Raw genomic sequence first — 19,098 nt, 5'->3', positions numbered from 1 at the left:
AGGGGGAGAGAAATGGAAAAATGAAAGAGGGAGGGAGGAGAGAGAGGGACAGGAAAAGGGTGAGAAAAATGAGAGAAGGTAGAGAGAGAAAGAAAAGGAGGTGGAGAGGAAAGGAGGCAGAGCAGAGGAGGCAGGGAGGTGGGGAAAGGGAGAAAGCGAAAAGATAGCAAGAAGGAGCGTGGACAATAGAAAAAGAGAGGAGAGAGAGGTGAAGGAGAGAGGAGAGGTGAGTGAGGATAGAAGGAGAGAGGTGGGAGGGGGGGTGACACCACGTGAAAAAAAAAAGACAAATTATAAAAAGTCAGGACATAAAAACACACCAGGTGAAACAGGGCTGCACAACAGAACTCCTGGAAGGGCATCTGGCATAAAACCAGAAACATCAGAATGTACTGGAAAACATTGTGGGGCTTAAACTTTAAAATGGTGAATTTTATTCTTATTTTTTTGTAGTTCGTTAAAGGTGCACTATGGAACTTTTCTGGTGGAGAGTCTGTCACGTGCTAGTCTCCATGGCGATGTTACTGCTTTGCTGAAATGTTACACAGTATGGCCTTGGCTATTTCTTACTGTTCTTGAACTGTGCATCGCAAAACTAGAATTTCCCCATTGTGAGACAAATAAATGTTCTCTTATCTTCTCTTATCTCCATGGAAACACGCAGGAGATACTATCAGGCCAAGCTACAGGTCAGATCTGTGAAGAGGCGACCCTAACCCTGTTCTGCAAACTGGACTTTTCAGACTTTTTAACCATGTTATAGTTGTTTCTTCACATTGACCCTCTGAAGTTGTATTTAGAGTGATTCGTGCATGTTTGAGACGCCATTTTGCGGATCTGACTCCATTTTTACCGCCACCAGTACGCGCCCGAAAAAGTATCTAGGCTCATTTCTTTTATTAAGTCGTTTTACATCATTTTAGATCAATATTGTGATTTTAAATGTCCAAATTATAACATTGATCCACAGGTGTCATAGATTATTGTTCGCTTTAATAAAACAGCTGCTAATTAATAAATGCAAGATATGTAGGTTTAAAGCAATACTATGGAATATTTCTGGCAAAGCAATACCATCGCAGACCCTCCCCAAGAAAGTTACACAATGCACCTTTATAGTCTCGGGAAAATCTGAAGCCAAAAAAAGATCTGATATGTGGAGCAGGAGCATTAAGTTTCATATTCAAAATTGGACTGTGGTACAAACTGAGGCATATTACACTTTTCTTTCTGTTGTGCAGCCTTAAAGCAAATAAAAAACAAATTATATTCAAAATAAAACATGAAAAGACAGAGCTTCAAACTCAAAAGCACACAGGGGGGACTGAAGGTGGAACGCGGCTAAGCTAACACCGCGCTCATATTAAAATCTATTGTTCTCGCTGCAGCTACTGGGAAATTTCTACACATCACACGTTGCCAAATCCTCTCAGAAAAAAAGCAGGAATAAAAAATAAAAAAGTGAAAATCACGCCTTTGATTCAAAACAAGGCGAGCTGCAGGAGAGAGGCTTTGTGAGGAGGTGAGAGGCGTACCTGCATATCAAACTGGAGGCATGAACAAAACAGGCGTGTTAAATGAGCATGTGCAAGACGGGCACGCGGGAAAAACACGGGAATAACACAGAATCACACGGAGCCATGAAAGAGGAGAATGACATGTTTTTATGTTCAAAGGCCATGATTAAAATGTGAGGTTGGAGTTTATGAAGCAGAGGCTTTGTAGAGACGTGTGCAGCCCGAGCTACAACTGCACTTTATTATAGAGTTTAATACAGCGACACGACGGGAGTACAGCAGAGAGTATACAGGCTATAAGACCCTTTAAGTACTATACTACGCCTAATACTACGCCCTATACTACAGGGAGTACAGCAGAGAGTATACAGGCTATAAGACCCTTTAAGTACTATACTACGCCTAATACTACGCCCTATACTACAGGGAGTACAGCAGAGAGTATACAGGCTATAAGACCCTTTAAGTACTATACTACGCCTAATACTACACCTAATACTACGCCCTATACTACACCCAATACTACACCCAATAATACAGGGAGTACAGCAGAGAGTATACAGGCTATAAGACCCTTTAAGTACTATACTACGCCTAATACTACGCCCTATACTACAGGGAGTACAGCAGAGAGTATACAGGCTATAAGACCCTTTAAGTACTATACTACGCCTAATACTACGCCCTATACTACAGGGAGTACAGCAGAGAGTATACAGGCTACAAGACCCTTTAAGTACTATACTACACCTAATACTACGCCCTATACTACAGGGAGTACAGCAGAGAGTATACAGGCTACAAGACCCTTTAAGTACTATACTATGCCTAATACTACACCCAATACTACGCCCTATACTACACCCAATACTACACCCAATACTACAGTGAGTACAGCAGAGAGTATACAGGCTATAAGACCCTTTAAGTACTATACTACACCCAATACTACAGGGAGTACAGCAGAGAGTATACAGGCTATAAGACCCTTTAAGTACTATACTACGCCTTATACTACGCCTAATACTACGCCCTATACTATGCCCTATACTACACCCTATACTACACCTAACATAACAGGGAGTACAGCAGCGAACATATAGGCCATATGACCCTTTAAGTACTATACTACACCCTATACTACATCCAGTACTACACCCAATACTACACCCAATACTACACCCAATACTACAGGGAATATAGCAGTGAGAATACAGGCTATATGACTCTTTAATAACAGGTCATACTACGCCCGGCTCTACGCCCAAGTTTCAGATGATGGTGAATAAACTATTTATCTATCGATCAATCCATCTCTCCCTCAATCTATCCCTCTCCCTCCATCTCAATCTCTCTCTCTCCCTCCATCTATCTCTATTTCTCTTTTCATCTATACATCTCCCTCCATCTATCGCTCTCTCTCCATCTATACATCTCTATCTCTTTTATCTCTCTCCTTATACCTCTCTGTATATCGCTCTCTCTATCTCCATTTCTCTATCTCTACTTCTCGCTCTCCACCCATCCATCGACGCATCTCTCTCTCCATCTATCCAGTTCTCTATCTACATTTAAAACAAAACTGTGGTAGTTTGGAGGTTAGTGAGAGGAGAGCCAGACTCAGGTTAAAATGCTCTGTTTTTGTTTGTGTATTGTATTATATTTTACATATATACATGTATATATGTATATATGTATATGTTAGCATGAGTCAGACTTACTCCAGGTTAGTGATCGGGGAGTGCTCTAAACAGGAGTCTGCTCGTCCCACTGGCTCTATCCTCCCATTCTCCTCCTCTCTCTCCTCCTCCTGCAACAAAACACAGACAGAAAACAAGGCAACATTATCCTCAAACACTAAACCATGACATTACATCAGAAAAACTGCTTAAAGGCTTGTGTATTATGTATTGCTTTGGGTTTTATTATGGGGTCTGTATTTTGTCTGGCATAAAACATTTTATAACTTGATTGTTTTTATTAGATTATCATGTGAAAGTAAGCACCTTAGACATGATGTTGGTATGAATGTAAGAATATGGAGGGTCTCTTGTCTGTCTGATGAGTTCAAAGGCATTGCAGATGCTAACCCGATTGTGTGCTAGTTGCTGTGCTAGTTGTCCTTTACTGTGATATTCCTGTGAATTTTCTGAGAACTGCGTGAAAAGTGCTTATAAACTCATAGTGGTGAGTAATTAGGATGCTCTGAAAACATAAGGTAAATGAGGAATAACTGTGGACCACTGCAAACAGTTTTAAATGAACTAGAAGTAGAGTAAACAAAGAGAAAAGCACAGTTCTGACCCACAGCCCCCTGATCTTCTGACCTGCTGGAGACAGGAGGTCTTGAGCGGAGGAGGAGGAGGTCTTCCACAGGAGTAAAAATACATGCACTTTTAAAATAATACAGGTTTCTTTCTCCTTATGTAAAGAGCAGTTTGATGCGTTTGAGAGCAGAGAGCTGGAGGTGACAGCTGAAAGACGAGAACACCGCCACTGAGACACAGAGGAGCAGCTGCATTAAAGATTCAGGAGACACACAGAGACGCTGTTACCATGGAGACAGAGACAAGACACAAAACCAGGATGTGTCTGATCTGGACTGATCAAATCATGTTTTACAATCACACAGGCTTCACACTAGTGGGTGTGGTAAAATTCACTCGGACCAGACCATTAAAAGACTATTTAAAAAGTTTTGCAAAAAATTGAAATAAAAAGAAGAAAAACACTGAAAGTTTATAGAAGTGTTCAGTCTCTACAACAACTTAAATCAGATCTATTCTGCAAAATGGACTTTTCAAAGATTTTAACCATGTTATCGTTGTTTCCGTTTCTCTGAAGTTGTATTTGGAGTGATTCATGTTTGTCTTTAATCTCTCATTTTCAAGATGTAATTTTGTCGATCTACCCCCGTTTTCATCATCATCGGGACACACCCACTGTGACGCACTTCCTTCTCCAATTTTATTTTCTTAATCGGTGATACTCATAGGATTCGGCAGCGTCATGTAGTCATTTTGTTGTCATGATGTTTATGGCGACGTCAGCTCCCATTGGGCACCACTGTTTTCAAACACAGAAGTCAGAGGATTTATTTCTTTTATTAAGTCCTTTTAGGTCAATATTGTGATTTAAAATGTCCAAATTATAACAATAATCCACAGATGTCATAGATTATAACTATAGCGCAGACACAAGCAAAATATGTCTTCTGTAAATTGTGAAATTCAATCAAATACAATTTTAATCTTATCCCAAAACAAAAGGCTCAGACTGGTTTAACAAAGACCAAAACTTATTCAACCTAAAGCAAACCTGCACTATAACTTATGATGAAGGTCACGCTACATGCTCGTATCCATGGACATGTTTATTACAGTATGGCTGCTTTATTGCCATAAAGATACTTGAAAAACATAGGACCTGTATATTGGCCTTGTGCAGCCAGCTGCTTTAGTCTCCTTCACAATAGATAATGATAGACAAGTTTAATGCCATAATGTGGAATATCTCAGGCAAAGCAATAGACATTTCCATGGAGCAGCATGAAGCTGATTGAAGGTTTCACAGTCCAGCTTTAAATGTGAAAGTTTAAGCTTCATCAGAAATTCCAGTCTCTTTCTCACAGACGCCCCGCCCTCTCTGTGGTCGGGCCCATCAATAATGCAGCCGTGTCCCACCTAAACACCCACAGACAGAGCGTCGTCCCTGGGTACATGTGCTCCACCACGAACCCCTCTTTACTCGTCTACTGGCCCACAGACAGAGCATCATAACTGGGTGAATGTCTCTACACCACGCCCCCCTCTTTACTCGTCTACGGGCCCACAGACGGAGACTCGTCCCTGGGCACTTACACTCCACCACGCCCCCCTCTTTACCAGCCTATGTGCCCACAGACGGAGCCTCATCCCTGCGCACGTGTCTGCACCACGCCCCCCTCTTTACCAGCACGGGGCGGTCTATTTCCTGGACGCTCTCTGCACTTCTCTCATTAAACTTTAACGCTGCAGGTCTCTGTGTCTCTCAGACTAAATGAAGTGAGGAAGAGGAGGAGCGGAGTAATGGAGTCGTCTGACGGAGAGCGCATACACAAGAGAAATGCCAAAGTAACTAAAGAAAATATAAATGTGTCTGGCTGTGTAATAGGGTTGTCAAAAGTATCAAAAATACTAAAACTTTTAGCAAAACTAGACATTCATTTGAACAAGCATTGATACTGAAAAAGTCCCATTCATAGGACAGAAATGAACTTGAGGTCAAAATGAGTCCACTGTGTCCCGTCTATATCCAATTATGAAGTGTTGTATTGTCAGAGAATCAGGATGTGCACTGTTAGCATGCTATTTGTTTGTTAGCTTTACTGTAATAGCAAAACTCTGCTCTGGTCTCTGTGAAAAGCGCTTATAAACTCATCTTGGTGAATAATCAGGATGTTTAGAATGCATAAGGTAAGTGAGGAATAACTTTTTGGACCAGAGCAAACGGACCTGCACTTTTTATTTCATTTGAAGTAAAAAGTAAACACACTTAGACAAGATCTCTGCTTCGTTTCAGTCAAAGTGAAACTGAGTCTGATTTTCGGTGATTTTCCTGATTTATTCTTTTGGAGCTGCACCTGCTTCTCACAGCTCACACCTGTCTCATTTGGTGATTACACCTCTCTTTCTCTCTGCCTCATTCCCATTCTTTAGCCCTGTCTTTTTGCCTTCTCTTCTCTCTCCCTCTCTATGTCCTTCCACCTCCCCTCTTTCCTCACTTCAACCCTCTCTGTCCTCTCTCACTCACTCACTCCCCTTCCTTCTTCCTTTCCCTCACTCTTTACCCCCTCTCTCTCTTCTCCCCTTCCCTCCTCTCTGTTCTCTCTCCAACCTTCTCTGTTGTCTTTCTCTCTCAACTCTGTCCGTCCCCTTCCCACCCTCTCTGTCCTCTGCCTCTCTCCCTCCCCTTCCCTTTTCTTTTCTTTCCTCTCTTCTCCTTCCTCCCCTCCTTTCTCTCTTCATCCCTCTGTTGTCTCTTTCCTCTCTCTCTACTTCCCTCTTTACCCTTCTTTCTCTCCCCCCTCCTCTCTCTTCGCCCTCTCTGACCTCTTTCTCTCTCCCCCTCCACTTCCCTCTTCCTTCCTTTCCTCCCTCTTTATCCTCCCTCTCCCTTTTCCCCCTCCTCTCCGTTCTCTCTTCACCCCTCTCTTGTCTCTCTCTCCCCTTCCTTCTTCTTTCCTTCCCTCTTTAACCCCTCACTCTCTTTTCCCACTCCCCCATCCTCACTTCATCCTCTGTCCACTCTCTCCCCTTCCCTCTTCCTTCCTTTCCTCCCCATCTACTCCCTCTGTCTCTTTTCCCCCTCCTCTGTTTTCTCTTCACCCCTCTCTGTTGTCTCTCTCACTCTCTTCTCTCTCTCCCTTCTGCCCGTCCTCTCCGTCCTCCCTCTCTCTCTAAAACATATGTTATGTTCCGTGTGTCTGTCTCTGATGGAGTGATGTTGATGTTACTGCAGCTCTACAGGTGGATGAGAGCTCTTCACCGCCCCTCTCTCGCTCCTCGCTTTACCCGCCTCTCTCTCTCATCTCCCTCTCCCTTCTGTTACCCCTCTCTCCTCTTTTTTCACTCCCCCCCCCTCTCTGTATAAAACATCTGATCACTTGCGTGTTTCTGTCTCTGATGGTGTGATGTTATTTGAGCTCTACAGGTGGATGAGTGCGTGTTTGAGAGCCCGCCATCTGTTCACCTCATTCCATAACTCTACCTCTCTTTCTACCCCTCCCTCTGTCTCTCTCTCGCTCCAGCTCCCTTTCCGTCGCTCTCCTCTCTCCTCTTGTTCACCTTATCCCGTATCTCACGCTCTCCTCTTTCTCTTCCTCTCTATCGTCTCTCCCTCTCTTCATTTTTTTTAACTTTCTCCATTTCTCTCCCTCTTCCTTTCCCCTTTTCTCCCATATTTTTCTCTCTCTCTCCCTCTCTCTCTCAGCCTGATCGCATATGTTCTCTCTTTTTTCCACTCCCTTTTTCCTCAATCCCTCTCTTTCCCCCCCATCTCCATCTGACCCATACATTCTTCAGTCCCCCTCTCCGCCCCTCTCTCTCTCTCTTCTTGGTCTCTCTATTTGATCTCATGTTCCCCCACGACCCCCTCTTCCCCTCCCTCCCTCTCTCCATCTGATCCCATATGTTCTTGTCTAATCGCTCCTTTGAAGCAGGTGATGGAGGTTTGCGTCCCGGAGGAGACCTGCGCCTCAGGGACACGGCGGCCATCTTGGGGACCTGTTCAAACCTCACTTATAATGATGAATTTAAATGAGCCAGAAATGACTTCATCTTGTGTCGAGCTGACCCAGCCTCAGTTGAAATGTGCGTCAACATTGCTGTACCGGTATCACAATTTTGCCGTGATGGTAATGCAGACAACAACTAGCATGCTAACACACACTTCCTGCTTATAGGACAATATCATAATAAGTTGCAGACAGCACACAGCAGACTTATTTTGACCTCAAGAGCTGCTTGTACAAGATATCTGTACTGGGGCAAGCTTTTAAGGTACAAAAGGCGATAGATCAGAGAGGAAGGGAAGAAGAGAGTGAGGGAAGAGGAGGAGGAGAGAAGGAGAGAAAGAGAGAAAAAGAGAGGAGAGACGGAGAGATAGAAATGAAGTAGTTACAAAATCTGAGTTCATTTCACGCTTTCTCCTCTCAGGACTGAAACGCAATGGGGTTAAAGAATGGACAGAGCACACAGAGGAGGGAGAGTGAAACAGGAGGGGAAGACAGACGGAGGGAAGAGTGAAAAAAGACAGAGCGGGGAGGAAGGGAGGTGAAGAGGAGCATAGAGAGAAGTACAGAAAGGAGAAAAGAGGAGAGAAGAGGGATGAGAGACAGAAGAGGATGCCGCTGAAAATCAAAGAGGTACTGAGGAGATGAGAGCGCGGAAATAAATAAATAAAAACTGCATCGGTTTAAACAGGACAGGCTCGGCTCCACAGCTCCCCCTGGTGATGACAGGAGGACACAGAACAAAACGGGGCTTCAGGAGGAAACAGGGACATGGATTTGAGCTGAAGTGTTGAGTTCCTCTTGGTCAGGAGTACCTCAGCTGGAGGATTTGACCTATACTTTATGTCTTGAGTTGATGGGGACGTGCAAACTCCACACAGACACAGGGAGAACATGCAAACTCAACACAGAAAGTCCCGGGAGTCGATCCAGGAAACTTCTGTCGATCAGAATACCAACTGGTTTTGTTTAAGCAAATTTCGATCGGAAGAATATTTTTGTTGTGACCAAAACGTCTTAGTCTGAAGCCAAGGTTCAGTTGTAGTTTCATAGTTCCTGATGTGAGAATGCGTTATACATTTTAAAACCCAAAATTCAACTCAGATTAGGATTATTTTACTTCTCTGGGGTATTAACTGTAACACATAACATATTTAGATCAACTTGTTTCCTTTTATTGTTTTGAAAATGCTATATTCACCAAAAACATTGTATTAACTAACATATTTTATAAGTTTGACTTTCAGTTTTGACGCTCTGAGTCCCACTTCCTTTTCTCTCCGTGCTAAGTCCTTCCCCCTTCAGAGCGCTTTCACAACACAATCATCATGCATCCCGCTAACGAAACTACACATCACATCAGGTTCGTCAAGTTGATGTGTACAGCTTTACACCATGATTTTGTATATTTATGGATAATTGTCGTGTGGGAGCATGGGTGATGTAGGCTTGTAGGCGGAGCTTTGTACAGGATCCTACAGCGAACCGTAAGGACGTTCGAAAAGGGAGAGATCACTACATTATTCAAACATGCCTGGATGACATCTAAAACCTTCATGCATGTTTTTGATGAGGGAACAGTGTTGTAACATGGTAGAAAGATCCAAAAAGTCGATTTTGCAGAATTCCGCTCTTTAATGAAAAACAGTATGATCCTCACATGACCCGTATCCTCTCATCTCCCTCTCCTCTCCTGTCCCTGCTCTCACTCTTCCCCTCTTCTCCTTTCTCTCCTCTCTCTACTCTCGTCTCATTATCAAGTCTGATTCTCCTCCACCTGCTCTGACTGTTCACTTGGTGATTTATGTAGTGTCCTCTGGTCCAAAGACTACATCGCCATAGAGATACAGTATCTTATTATAGTTTGTCCTCATCTCCATAGAGACACAGCTGTAGCTTATTATGGTCTGTCTCTGGTCTAAAGTCCTCCTCAGGGACAGAGCTGCAGGTTTGTTAGTGCTTCTCTGCTCCGTCAGGGCTTTGAGAACATCCCACACGACTCATGAATAAAACAACACTGGAATTCTGAGCACACACCGGGAGGAACGAGCTGCACCTGTCCCGCCTGCACCTGTCCCGCCTGCACCTGTCCCGCCTGCACCTGTCCCGCCTGCACCTGTCCCGCCTGCACCTGTCCCGCCTGCACCTGTCCCGCCTGCACCTGTCCCGCCTGCACCTGTACCGTCTGCACCTGTACCGTCTGCACCTGTACCGTCTGCACCTGCCCCGCCTGCACCTGCCCTGAATGCACCTGCCCCGAATGCACCTGCCCCGAATGCACCTGCCCGCCTGCATCTGCCACACACTGATAATAAACTACCTTTTAAGATTAAACCAACTGGATTTCAACATTGACACCAAATTATAAATAAATAAATAAATGGGTCATCATGTCCAGTGTTTTTGTATTTAAGAATAAATGAGCATTACAGTTGTTCTCAGTAAAACTTGTATTTGATTTGACCACCTTTACCTTGTATCTGAGACAGAGGTCAGTCATATTTTTGGAATTTGAAACAAAAACACTACAAAACTTCTAAAATAAAATAAAGTTAAATTTTTATTAAGATGTTAATTTCACATGTTTGTCTGCACAACTTAACACACAGAAGGTCAAATACTTCAGCTGAGGTAAGTCCTGACCAAGACTAGCTCAAGATCTGGAGATGGGTCCCCAGGTACTCATTTGAGGTATCGATACTAAAAAAGTCCCAAGAAAGTACTACCATTTAATGCTGTAAATCCTATTCTATTGTCTAAAGAAAGAATTTTGTTTTGTGTTTGTATTGTCACCATGGTATCGAGTTTGAAACTTGAGTATTGTGACACTATCCCCATGCGTCTCAAATACCCATAAAACTGATCTTCACTTATGTCATATATAAAACATACAAGATTCATAAAACATCATACTCAGATACTTGTACATGGCAGATAAGTGAGGATGGAAAATAACATTTTTAAAAAGGAGGTATTATGCAATATTGATTTTTTAAATTTTCCATGTCATAATGTTTTTCCCTCATGCCTATATCTGCACTAAACTGGACACTTTATAACACCGGTCACTTTAATAAGCCACTTTGCACTGTTGTTCTGATGCTGCTATTGTACATATTTTCTCCCTTTAAGTATTTCATTTGATTTTTTAAGCATATCTTTTTAACTTTGTGCATGCCCTTATTTGTATTTGTATTTGTATTTATTCAGTGTGTTTATGTTGCACTTTTTCACCGTATCAAGTTCCTAGTTTGTGAACTGTGTTCACAGACTATGGCAATAAAAGTCTTCTGATTCTGATTCTGATTCTGATTCTGAAGACATTTTAGATGTCATCCATGCATGTTTGAGTAATTTAGCGATCTCTCTCAGGTCCTTTTTGAACCCTCCTTATTGTTAGCAGTACAAGCCTGTGCAAAGCTCCGCCCATAAGCCATACGTCACCCATGCTCCCACACAACAATTCTCCATAAACATCCAAAAACATGATACAAACCGTACACTACAACTTCACAAACCTGATGTGATGTGCAGAAGTTTCATTAATAGGATGCAGCTGATTGAGTTATGATAGAGCGTTGAAGGTGGAGTGAGTTAGTGTAGAGAGCAAAGGGAGGGGAGACTCAAAAGTGAAAATTATTAAACATGTCAATATGTTGTTATTGGTGAACATATCATTTTCAAAACAATAAAAGGTAGCATAGTGATCTAAATAGGTTGTGTATTTGCAGTTAATACCCCACAGAAGTTAAATTCCTCCTCTTTAATAAAAACAAATATCTAGTAACTGAATTGAAAGTCCTCATTCATCAACAAAAGGCTCAAAAGTGTGCTCTCTTTTTGCCCGTATCAGCCCTACCGTGCCGTGTCATTTCCTCTGCTGTGTTTAGGCCTCATACCTGAGCTCCGTGTGAGGGGGCACCTCGTTACGCTCAGCCCGGGCTCGGCTTCAGTCACTGGGGAGGTTGTTATCTGCTCTGCTCCTCTCACAGCTACAACTGCATCTGCTCTGACAGGTCTAAACCGAGCCTCTCGCTAACACAGGGACATTTCAGCGGAGAGGAATACGGCACGGCAGCAGCTCCAATATGGCCCCCCTCACAGCGACAACAAACAGCCAGAACCCACCAGTGTTTCCTTCGATCATTTCTATTAGTGACGAGGTCCATTCTCCCAACCACACCGTCAGGGAGGGCATCTGACACACAGGGATATGCATGTTTGAGTAACGTAGCGCTCTCTCCCTATGGTTAGCAGCACGATCGTGTACAAGGCTCTTTAATATTTCTTTCATGATCTAAGTTAATATTGTTTTCATATTGTTTTAGTGTTGGAAAGGATTTGTTGCCTGAAGAGTTTTGCTAATTGCGTTTTTCAAAGCTGCGACAGTGAACGGCGTCTCCTCGGGTCTAAAACTGTCACGTTCACACATGTACACGACTCATCTCAAGGTGTTAATTGGAAAATATAATAATAGAAATGCTCTTTTATCAGGACTCATGTTAATTATGAGCAATATTTGGACTGAAGAGTTCATCCACACAAAGCCGCACAAAGCCGCACTGTCACAGCCGCGGGGAACGTGCTGCACTGCTGTCGACTTTTCTATAGTGGCTTAAGCTGCACTCACTTTTTTTTTTTTTTTTTTTAAGGACTCGAGAGACTGAATTCAAGAGTAATTTTTGTCTCGGTTCAGTCCTAGTTTAGTCCCAGCTCAGACCCGGTTCAAGTCCTGGTTCAAGTTCAAGTTTAGTCCTGGTTTAGTCGAGGTCCAGTCATTTTCCAGATCCAGTCCAGTCCCGGTTCAGTCCAAGTTCAGTCCAAGTTCAGTCCAAGTTCAAGTCCTGGTTCAGTCCCAGCCCAGTCCCAGCCCAATCCTGGTCCAGCCCACATTTAGTCATGCTGATCCTTTACAGATGTTGCAGTGAAAGTTAAACATTGATCCAAATAAGCAAATAACTAAACACGTTTGATTAGTAAACCTCTTTTTAAAAGTCCGACCTGCAGCAGAGAGTCCCCAGTGCTCACCTCAGGCTGTTAAAAAATAACATTTACTCTCTCCCTTTTTCTCCACCGCTCACTCCCTCCATTTCTCCCCCTCTCAATCGTTCTCTCCATTGTCCACTCCCTCTTTTCCCATCTTTCCTTTCCTCTCCTCTCCCCTCCCAATCACTCTTTCCATCTTTCTCATCCTCTCTTCTCCCCCTTTCTTTCCTCCACAATCACTCCCTCCCCTCTTCTCAGTCCTTCTCTCTATTCTCTCTCTCCCTCCATCTCTTCCTCTCTCCACTCTCCACTCTCTGTAGGAGTCTGTGTATAATTGGTTCATTTACATTGGACCCTGAGCTCCACATATACTTCCTGTCAAACATGAGCAGTGAGCGGACGACAGCGCGTGCTGCCAATTTGTCCTGTACAACACGGGAGGGCATCAGGGTCAGACTGTGTGGGTAATTTTACCATGTTCCATAAACAAAACAACCACTTAAAATGTGACATTATTTCAACTTTTAAACCTGTGCAGGAGCATTCACATGTGAGAGACACTGCAATCTGAACACAGGCCATTTGACATACAGGGAGGGCATCTGGCACACGGGGAGGGCATCTGGCACACGGGGAGGGTATCTGGCACACGGGGAGGGCATCTGGCACACGGAGAGGGTATCTCAGTGAAAAACAAAGCTGATATTCTGAGCTCAGATTCTCGTGACAGCTCTGAACCCTGCGGAGCGAGCATTAATCCTGTGCCGGACTGACGGATGCGGTCGCCATGGAAACACCGGACCTGTTGCCAACGGTGACAGAGGTTGAGGAAGGATGCGGGGGTCTGGATGGAGAGGAGAGGAGGAGGGGGTCTGAGAGAAGCTGTGAGAGGAGAGAGGAAAAGGGGAGAGAAGAGAGGAGGAGAGGAAAAGAGGAGAGAAGAGAGGAGGAGAGGAAAAGAGAGAATAGGAGAGGGAGAGGAGGAGACAGTATAGAGGAGAGGAGGGAGGAGGGAGAGGAGAGAGGAAAGGAGAGGAGAAGAGGAGAGAGGGAGAGTTGAGGGAGAGGAGTTGAGGACACAGGAGAGGGAGAGGAAGAAAGAGGAGGAGAGAGGAGGAGGAGGAGGGCCTGACAGTAGCTGTGAGAGAACAGGAAAATTGGAGAGAAGAGGGGTGGAGGATGAGAGGAGTGATGAAAAGAAAAGGAAGATAGAGGAGAGGAGGAGGAGAGCAAAGAGGAGGGAGAGGAGGAGGAGAGCAAAGAGGAGGGAGAGGAGGAGGAAAGGGAGAGCAGGCAGAGGCACAACAGGCCAGATGTTTGTGTACACAGACAGAGGGCTGGAACAATAAGCAGTGTTTATAGACACAGTGCCTCATTTTTACTGCATTAAAAACATGAAAAACACAACTAGTTCATTTAAACAGTTCTTCATCGCTCACCTTATGCATTCAGAACATCCTAATTATTCACACTCGCTCTGGTCTCTAAAAACAAGTAGCATACCAACACACACTTCCTGATTCGCAGATGATAAAATGCTTTATAATTTGATGCAGACAGTACACAGCAGACTTATTTTGACCTCAGGAAATGCTTTTATAATATATCTGTACTGCAACAAGGCATATTTTGCTCAAATACATTGAAGAAAAAAAACATAGGTACAAACCCTTTTTAAGAAAATAGAAAAAGCAAAAGTTTGAATAAAGCTGCAGCCTCATAAGCTCTGTCTAAACACACAAAAAAACAAAAAGAGATAACCACACAGAACGTGATCCAATAGTTTATCTTTTCACTTCCTGGTTGGACACGGGCAGCAGATGTAATTCCATAACTGTTACCTAGCAACCGTAATGTAAACAAAAGCCAATGTGTGTCAACATTTATGATTAGACTAATACAAATGACCACACCTTTATTTAGTTAAATGAAGGTTTAAACTGTCAGAAATAATGGTTGGAGTTTCAAGTGTTGATGACAGAGGTTGAAAGATTCTGTTTTACAACTCAGAGCTACTTCCTGTATTTTGTTCTTTTCTTCTCAACTTTTTAGCACAGGTACTATCCACCAAACCAAATCAGAATCAGAAAAACACGAAAACCTGTCAGAGTTATCCTACACTCCAAAGCACTAGATTATCCACATGGAAACAACATAAAAACAGGAATTCTGCCTCTTTCAACGGCATTCCATTAAATTAAATGTGGAAATATGAACGTTACATTGTTCCACAGGGCATGAAAGTGGAGCCGAACATGAGCAATAAAGTGAGTTATATCTGCGGTTGCATTTAGGAGCAGGACTTGGAGAGTTTAAATGTCCAGGGAAAAGAGTGTGTATTCTATTAAACCACAAACAAATGACTATGGTCTTGCGCACCATGATATACGTGTTCAAATCTAAAATATATCAACGTCTGAGTGGAGTGTGTATGCGTGTCCTCCCTGTGTTACTGTGGCAGAAGGTTGCGGGTTCGATTCCTACCTGCTCCTGCCTCTCGAGCCAGCGGTCGACCATGGGGTGGTTGGCGCTCAGTGATGACCTCGCAGTCTCTCTCTGAAACTCTCTCTGATTGGACCAGGTTCCTGCGTCGCGGGGCAGACTGCGGTACGTGTCCACACCTTTGGCCTGAAAACACAAAAACAACTTAAACTTCATCAATATTTCAAGAAGCTGTGCTATGTTTTTTGGTAAATTTAGTGAAAAACCTGATTTTTCTGTCTTAAAAACATGAAAAACAGAACTAGTTTATTTTAAATGGTTTGCAATGGTCCAATGTTATTCCTCACTTACTGTATGCATTCTGAACATTCGAATTATTCACCATGATGAGTTTATAAGCACTTTTCACAACCCTCAGAGACCAGAGTTGTGCCATCAAGGTAAAAAAGTAGCAAAAACAAGAATGCCAACACGCACTTTAGATTCTCGGACAACGCTTCATAATTTGATGCAGACAGCGCACAGTGAACTTATTTTGACCTCAATATATCTGTACTGGGACATATTTTTGCTCAAATCCGTGGGGGAAAAAGTCGTGTACAGGACCTTTACTGTGTGGGGAAAAAAAATGTGATTCATTTTGTTGTCATCTGGCCCAGCCCTGTTTGTCATCACGATTCCCCTTCTGCTGGTTTACAGAGTCTAAAATGATGATGTCATACTCTCAGATGGGGACAAGAGCCAGATTTGTCCATCGATTACACTGTTCATTTTATCTGTCCCCATCTGTATTGAATATCATAGACCTATAGGACGCTGTGATGTCATCTGAAACACAGCAACAGCCTGTGGTCCATACGTGTGGGGTTGTTGGTCATACATCATCTTGTTGTTGGTTCGTACATGTTGTTGGTTCATACATGTGCGGTCATTTGTTCATACGTGTGGTTGTTAGTTCATTTGTGTGCAGTTGTTGGTCCATACGTGTGCGGTTGTTGGCCCATACGTGTGCGGTTGTTGGCCCATACGTGTGCGGTTGTTGATTCATACATGAGGTTGTTGGTTCATACATGAGGTTGTTGGTTCATACATGAGGTCGTTGGTTCATACATGAGGTCGTTGGTTCATACATGAGGTCGTTGGTTCATACATGAGGTTGTTGGTCCATACATGTGCGGTTGTCGGTCCATACATGTGCGGTTGTTGGTACATACATGAGATTGTCGGTCCATACATGAGGTTGTCGGTCCATACATGTGCGGTTGTCGGTCCATACATGTGCGGTTGTCGGTCCATACATGTGCGGTTGTCGGTCCATACATGTGCGGTTGTCGGTCCATACATGTGCGGTTGTCGGTTCATACATGTGCGGTTCTCGGTCCATACATGTGCGGTTCTCGGTCCATACATGTGCGGTTGTCGGTCCATACATGTGCGGTTGTCGGTTCATACATGTGCGGTTGTCGGTTCATACATGTGCGGTTGTCGGTTCATATATGTGCGGTTGTCGGTTCATACATGAGGTTGTTGGTTCATACATGTGGGGCTGTTGGTTCATACATGTGGGGCTGTTGGTTTATACATGTGCGGTTGTTGGTTCACACATGTGCGGTTGTTGGTTCACACATGTGGGGCTGTTGGTTCATACATGTGCAGTTGTTGGTTCACACATTGTACCTTTCTCTCGAGGCTGCTGGTTCCCGGGTTCCTGGTCTTGAGGAACCCTGCTGTGGTGGACCATCGGGTGGGGTTCTTCCTGGAGGGCGGGTCTTCGCTCTGGCTCCTGGAGTCGATCACCGTGATTGGTCCGTTTAGGCACAGTAAGGCGGGATCACTGCTGCGTCGCACATGGAGAGGCATGTCTGAAAAACGCACAGAAAAAGTGGTTTAGTTATAAAAGAGTTTAATTATGTCTAAATATGAGAAGAAATTATGTTTGACTGTGATGTCTATAATCCTTATTTAGTCCTGCATAATTCAAAGTGTATATGACGGGGAAGACAACTTATTTCACTAAAATATAGTTGACATCATTATATGTAAGATAAAAAATTAATAAATAAATGCATTTTTTATTATTTTGATGAAGTTTATAAATTTACTTCCTGGTTGGACACGGGCAGCAGATGTGACATATATGTAGTGGTATTTTCAGAACTTTTACCTAGCAACCATAATGTAAACAAGGGGAAAAGCTTGTCTAAATTACACAATAGTTATGATTAGAGAAATAAACAAATAAATGAGCATAATTAAAGTTTTTAATACATGTGAAATACCAAACCAAAAGAGTGAAAATTAGTTTTAATAATGTAAAAAGTTCTGTAGTTTCTCGCCGACCCTGTGTAGTCTGATGGAATAAAAAGAGGGTTTGTTTTTGTAAACTTGAGAATTATTTGAGCGCTCTCTCTTCAGTAAGAGCCTCTCTCGCTCACAGTGAATCAGCTTTAACCCTTTATGAGCCGAGACCACTGCAGAGAACCAACAAGTACCAGAATTTGTTGTCACGATACTAAAATTTCAAACTGGATTTCCACACTGAGGAATAGACTCTAAACCGACCCTGATACCATGATGATAATTTTAAAAACTCTTTCTTCTGATATTAGAATGTAATTTTCCACATTAAATGATAGTTCTTTTCTTTTCCCATGTGGCCTTATACCTGTGTAATGCCTCAGTCGTCCAGTAGGTTGTGAAACATACAGCTCAACATCATTCTAAAGATTTTCAGGAAAGGTTCATTTCTGTCCTGTGAATGGGACTTTTTTATGATCGATACCTGTTTAAAGGAGTATCTAGCACCAATAATGGTTTTAGCATCAATAAGAATTAGATTTTCGATACTTTTGACAACCCTAACACACATTAACACACAGAGATAACACTTAGGAGCTGAGGAGTATGGGAGCAGAGACAGCAAAGAGAGACTCATATCTAGAACACTTTAGACTGGACATGATTGGAAATGTCCCACGCTTGGGCTCATTGTGTTTGTTTAAAGAGTTTCATCTGAACGAGCTCTGGTCTTTTCCCATGAGCCTTTGCTCTCAGGGTCATGGGGTGGTCAACAGGAAGTGTCTAAAACAGGACTCCCAAAGTTTATCAGCTCACAGATAATGACAGTTCATGAGTGTTGTGTTTAAAATCAGATTCAGTTTCACACGTTATGGGAACTACTTGGTGATTTTGTATTTTAACTGTATTTTCACACTGCCTTGAATATCAAACCAAGGCTACATGTTTTTCTGTTAAAGCACTAAACTCTAGGGCTTTAAAATGCAGATTAAACTCATGATTTACAAGTTGAATCCACCTATATGAATACAGTTTTTCCTCGTAGTTTTTTTTCTGCATTAATAGTAGTTTTTGCCACACTCCATTTTTAGTTGACCAATCGATCGGCAGCACATGTCTTTAGTCGACTGTGCTACAAGGACATTATGATATATGAGAAAGGGAGAAAGAGAGAGGAGAGGAGTTTACTCAGGGTCAGCCCTGGGTCGTCGGGATGAGAAGCAGAATAAAGGAAGAGGGAGATTAATGTGGAAAAACAGTGACATTTAAAGTAGGTTCAGTTCACTTGCGTAAATATGATGGTTGATGATAGTTATATCATATCATAATCTGTTTAATTTATCATTTTAATTCACTTTACCACAATCAAAGTAGAATGTTCATTTTTACAGCCTCCCTTTGGCTTAGGCTATCTGCTGATATCTGATATTATGAAAAATGCATGTTATTTCCATCAAAACACTGTTCAGTTACAACAAAGTGTGTCCAGTTGTGTCATTTATCCTGTAAATACCTGTTCAGCATCTTTGTATGTATACAATTTCAAACAATATGAAACATTCTTGCCCAATATTAGCCAGGAAC

The 19,098-nt window shown here is 42.8% G+C and overlaps 1 protein-coding gene across 10 annotated transcripts in view; it reads right to left on the bottom strand.

The window, feature by feature from the left end:
- LOC117385136 (partitioning defective 3 homolog) overlaps positions 1-19,098 on the bottom strand; it is a 172,278-nt gene that overhangs the window by 97,970 nt on the left and 55,210 nt on the right. For all 10 annotated transcript variants that reach the window (XM_055228784.1, XM_055228776.1, XM_055228782.1 and 7 more), the window contains exons 4-6: positions 16,894-17,078; positions 15,259-15,402; positions 3,239-3,327 (exon numbers count right to left, since the gene is read on the bottom strand). In XM_055228784.1, coding sequence (XP_055084759.1) covers positions 3,239-3,327; positions 15,259-15,402; positions 16,894-17,078 — 418 coding nt within the window. The remainder of the gene's footprint in view (positions 1-3,238; positions 3,328-15,258; positions 15,403-16,893; positions 17,079-19,098) is intronic.

Source organism: Periophthalmus magnuspinnatus, chromosome 17 (genome assembly GCF_009829125.3).
Source record: "Periophthalmus magnuspinnatus isolate fPerMag1 chromosome 17, fPerMag1.2.pri, whole genome shotgun sequence".
In the NCBI taxonomy this organism is placed as follows: domain Eukaryota; kingdom Metazoa; phylum Chordata; class Actinopteri; order Gobiiformes; family Gobiidae; genus Periophthalmus; species Periophthalmus magnuspinnatus.
Note: the sequence above shows the minus strand (reverse complement) of the source record. Positions and strands in the feature narration are given on the sequence as shown.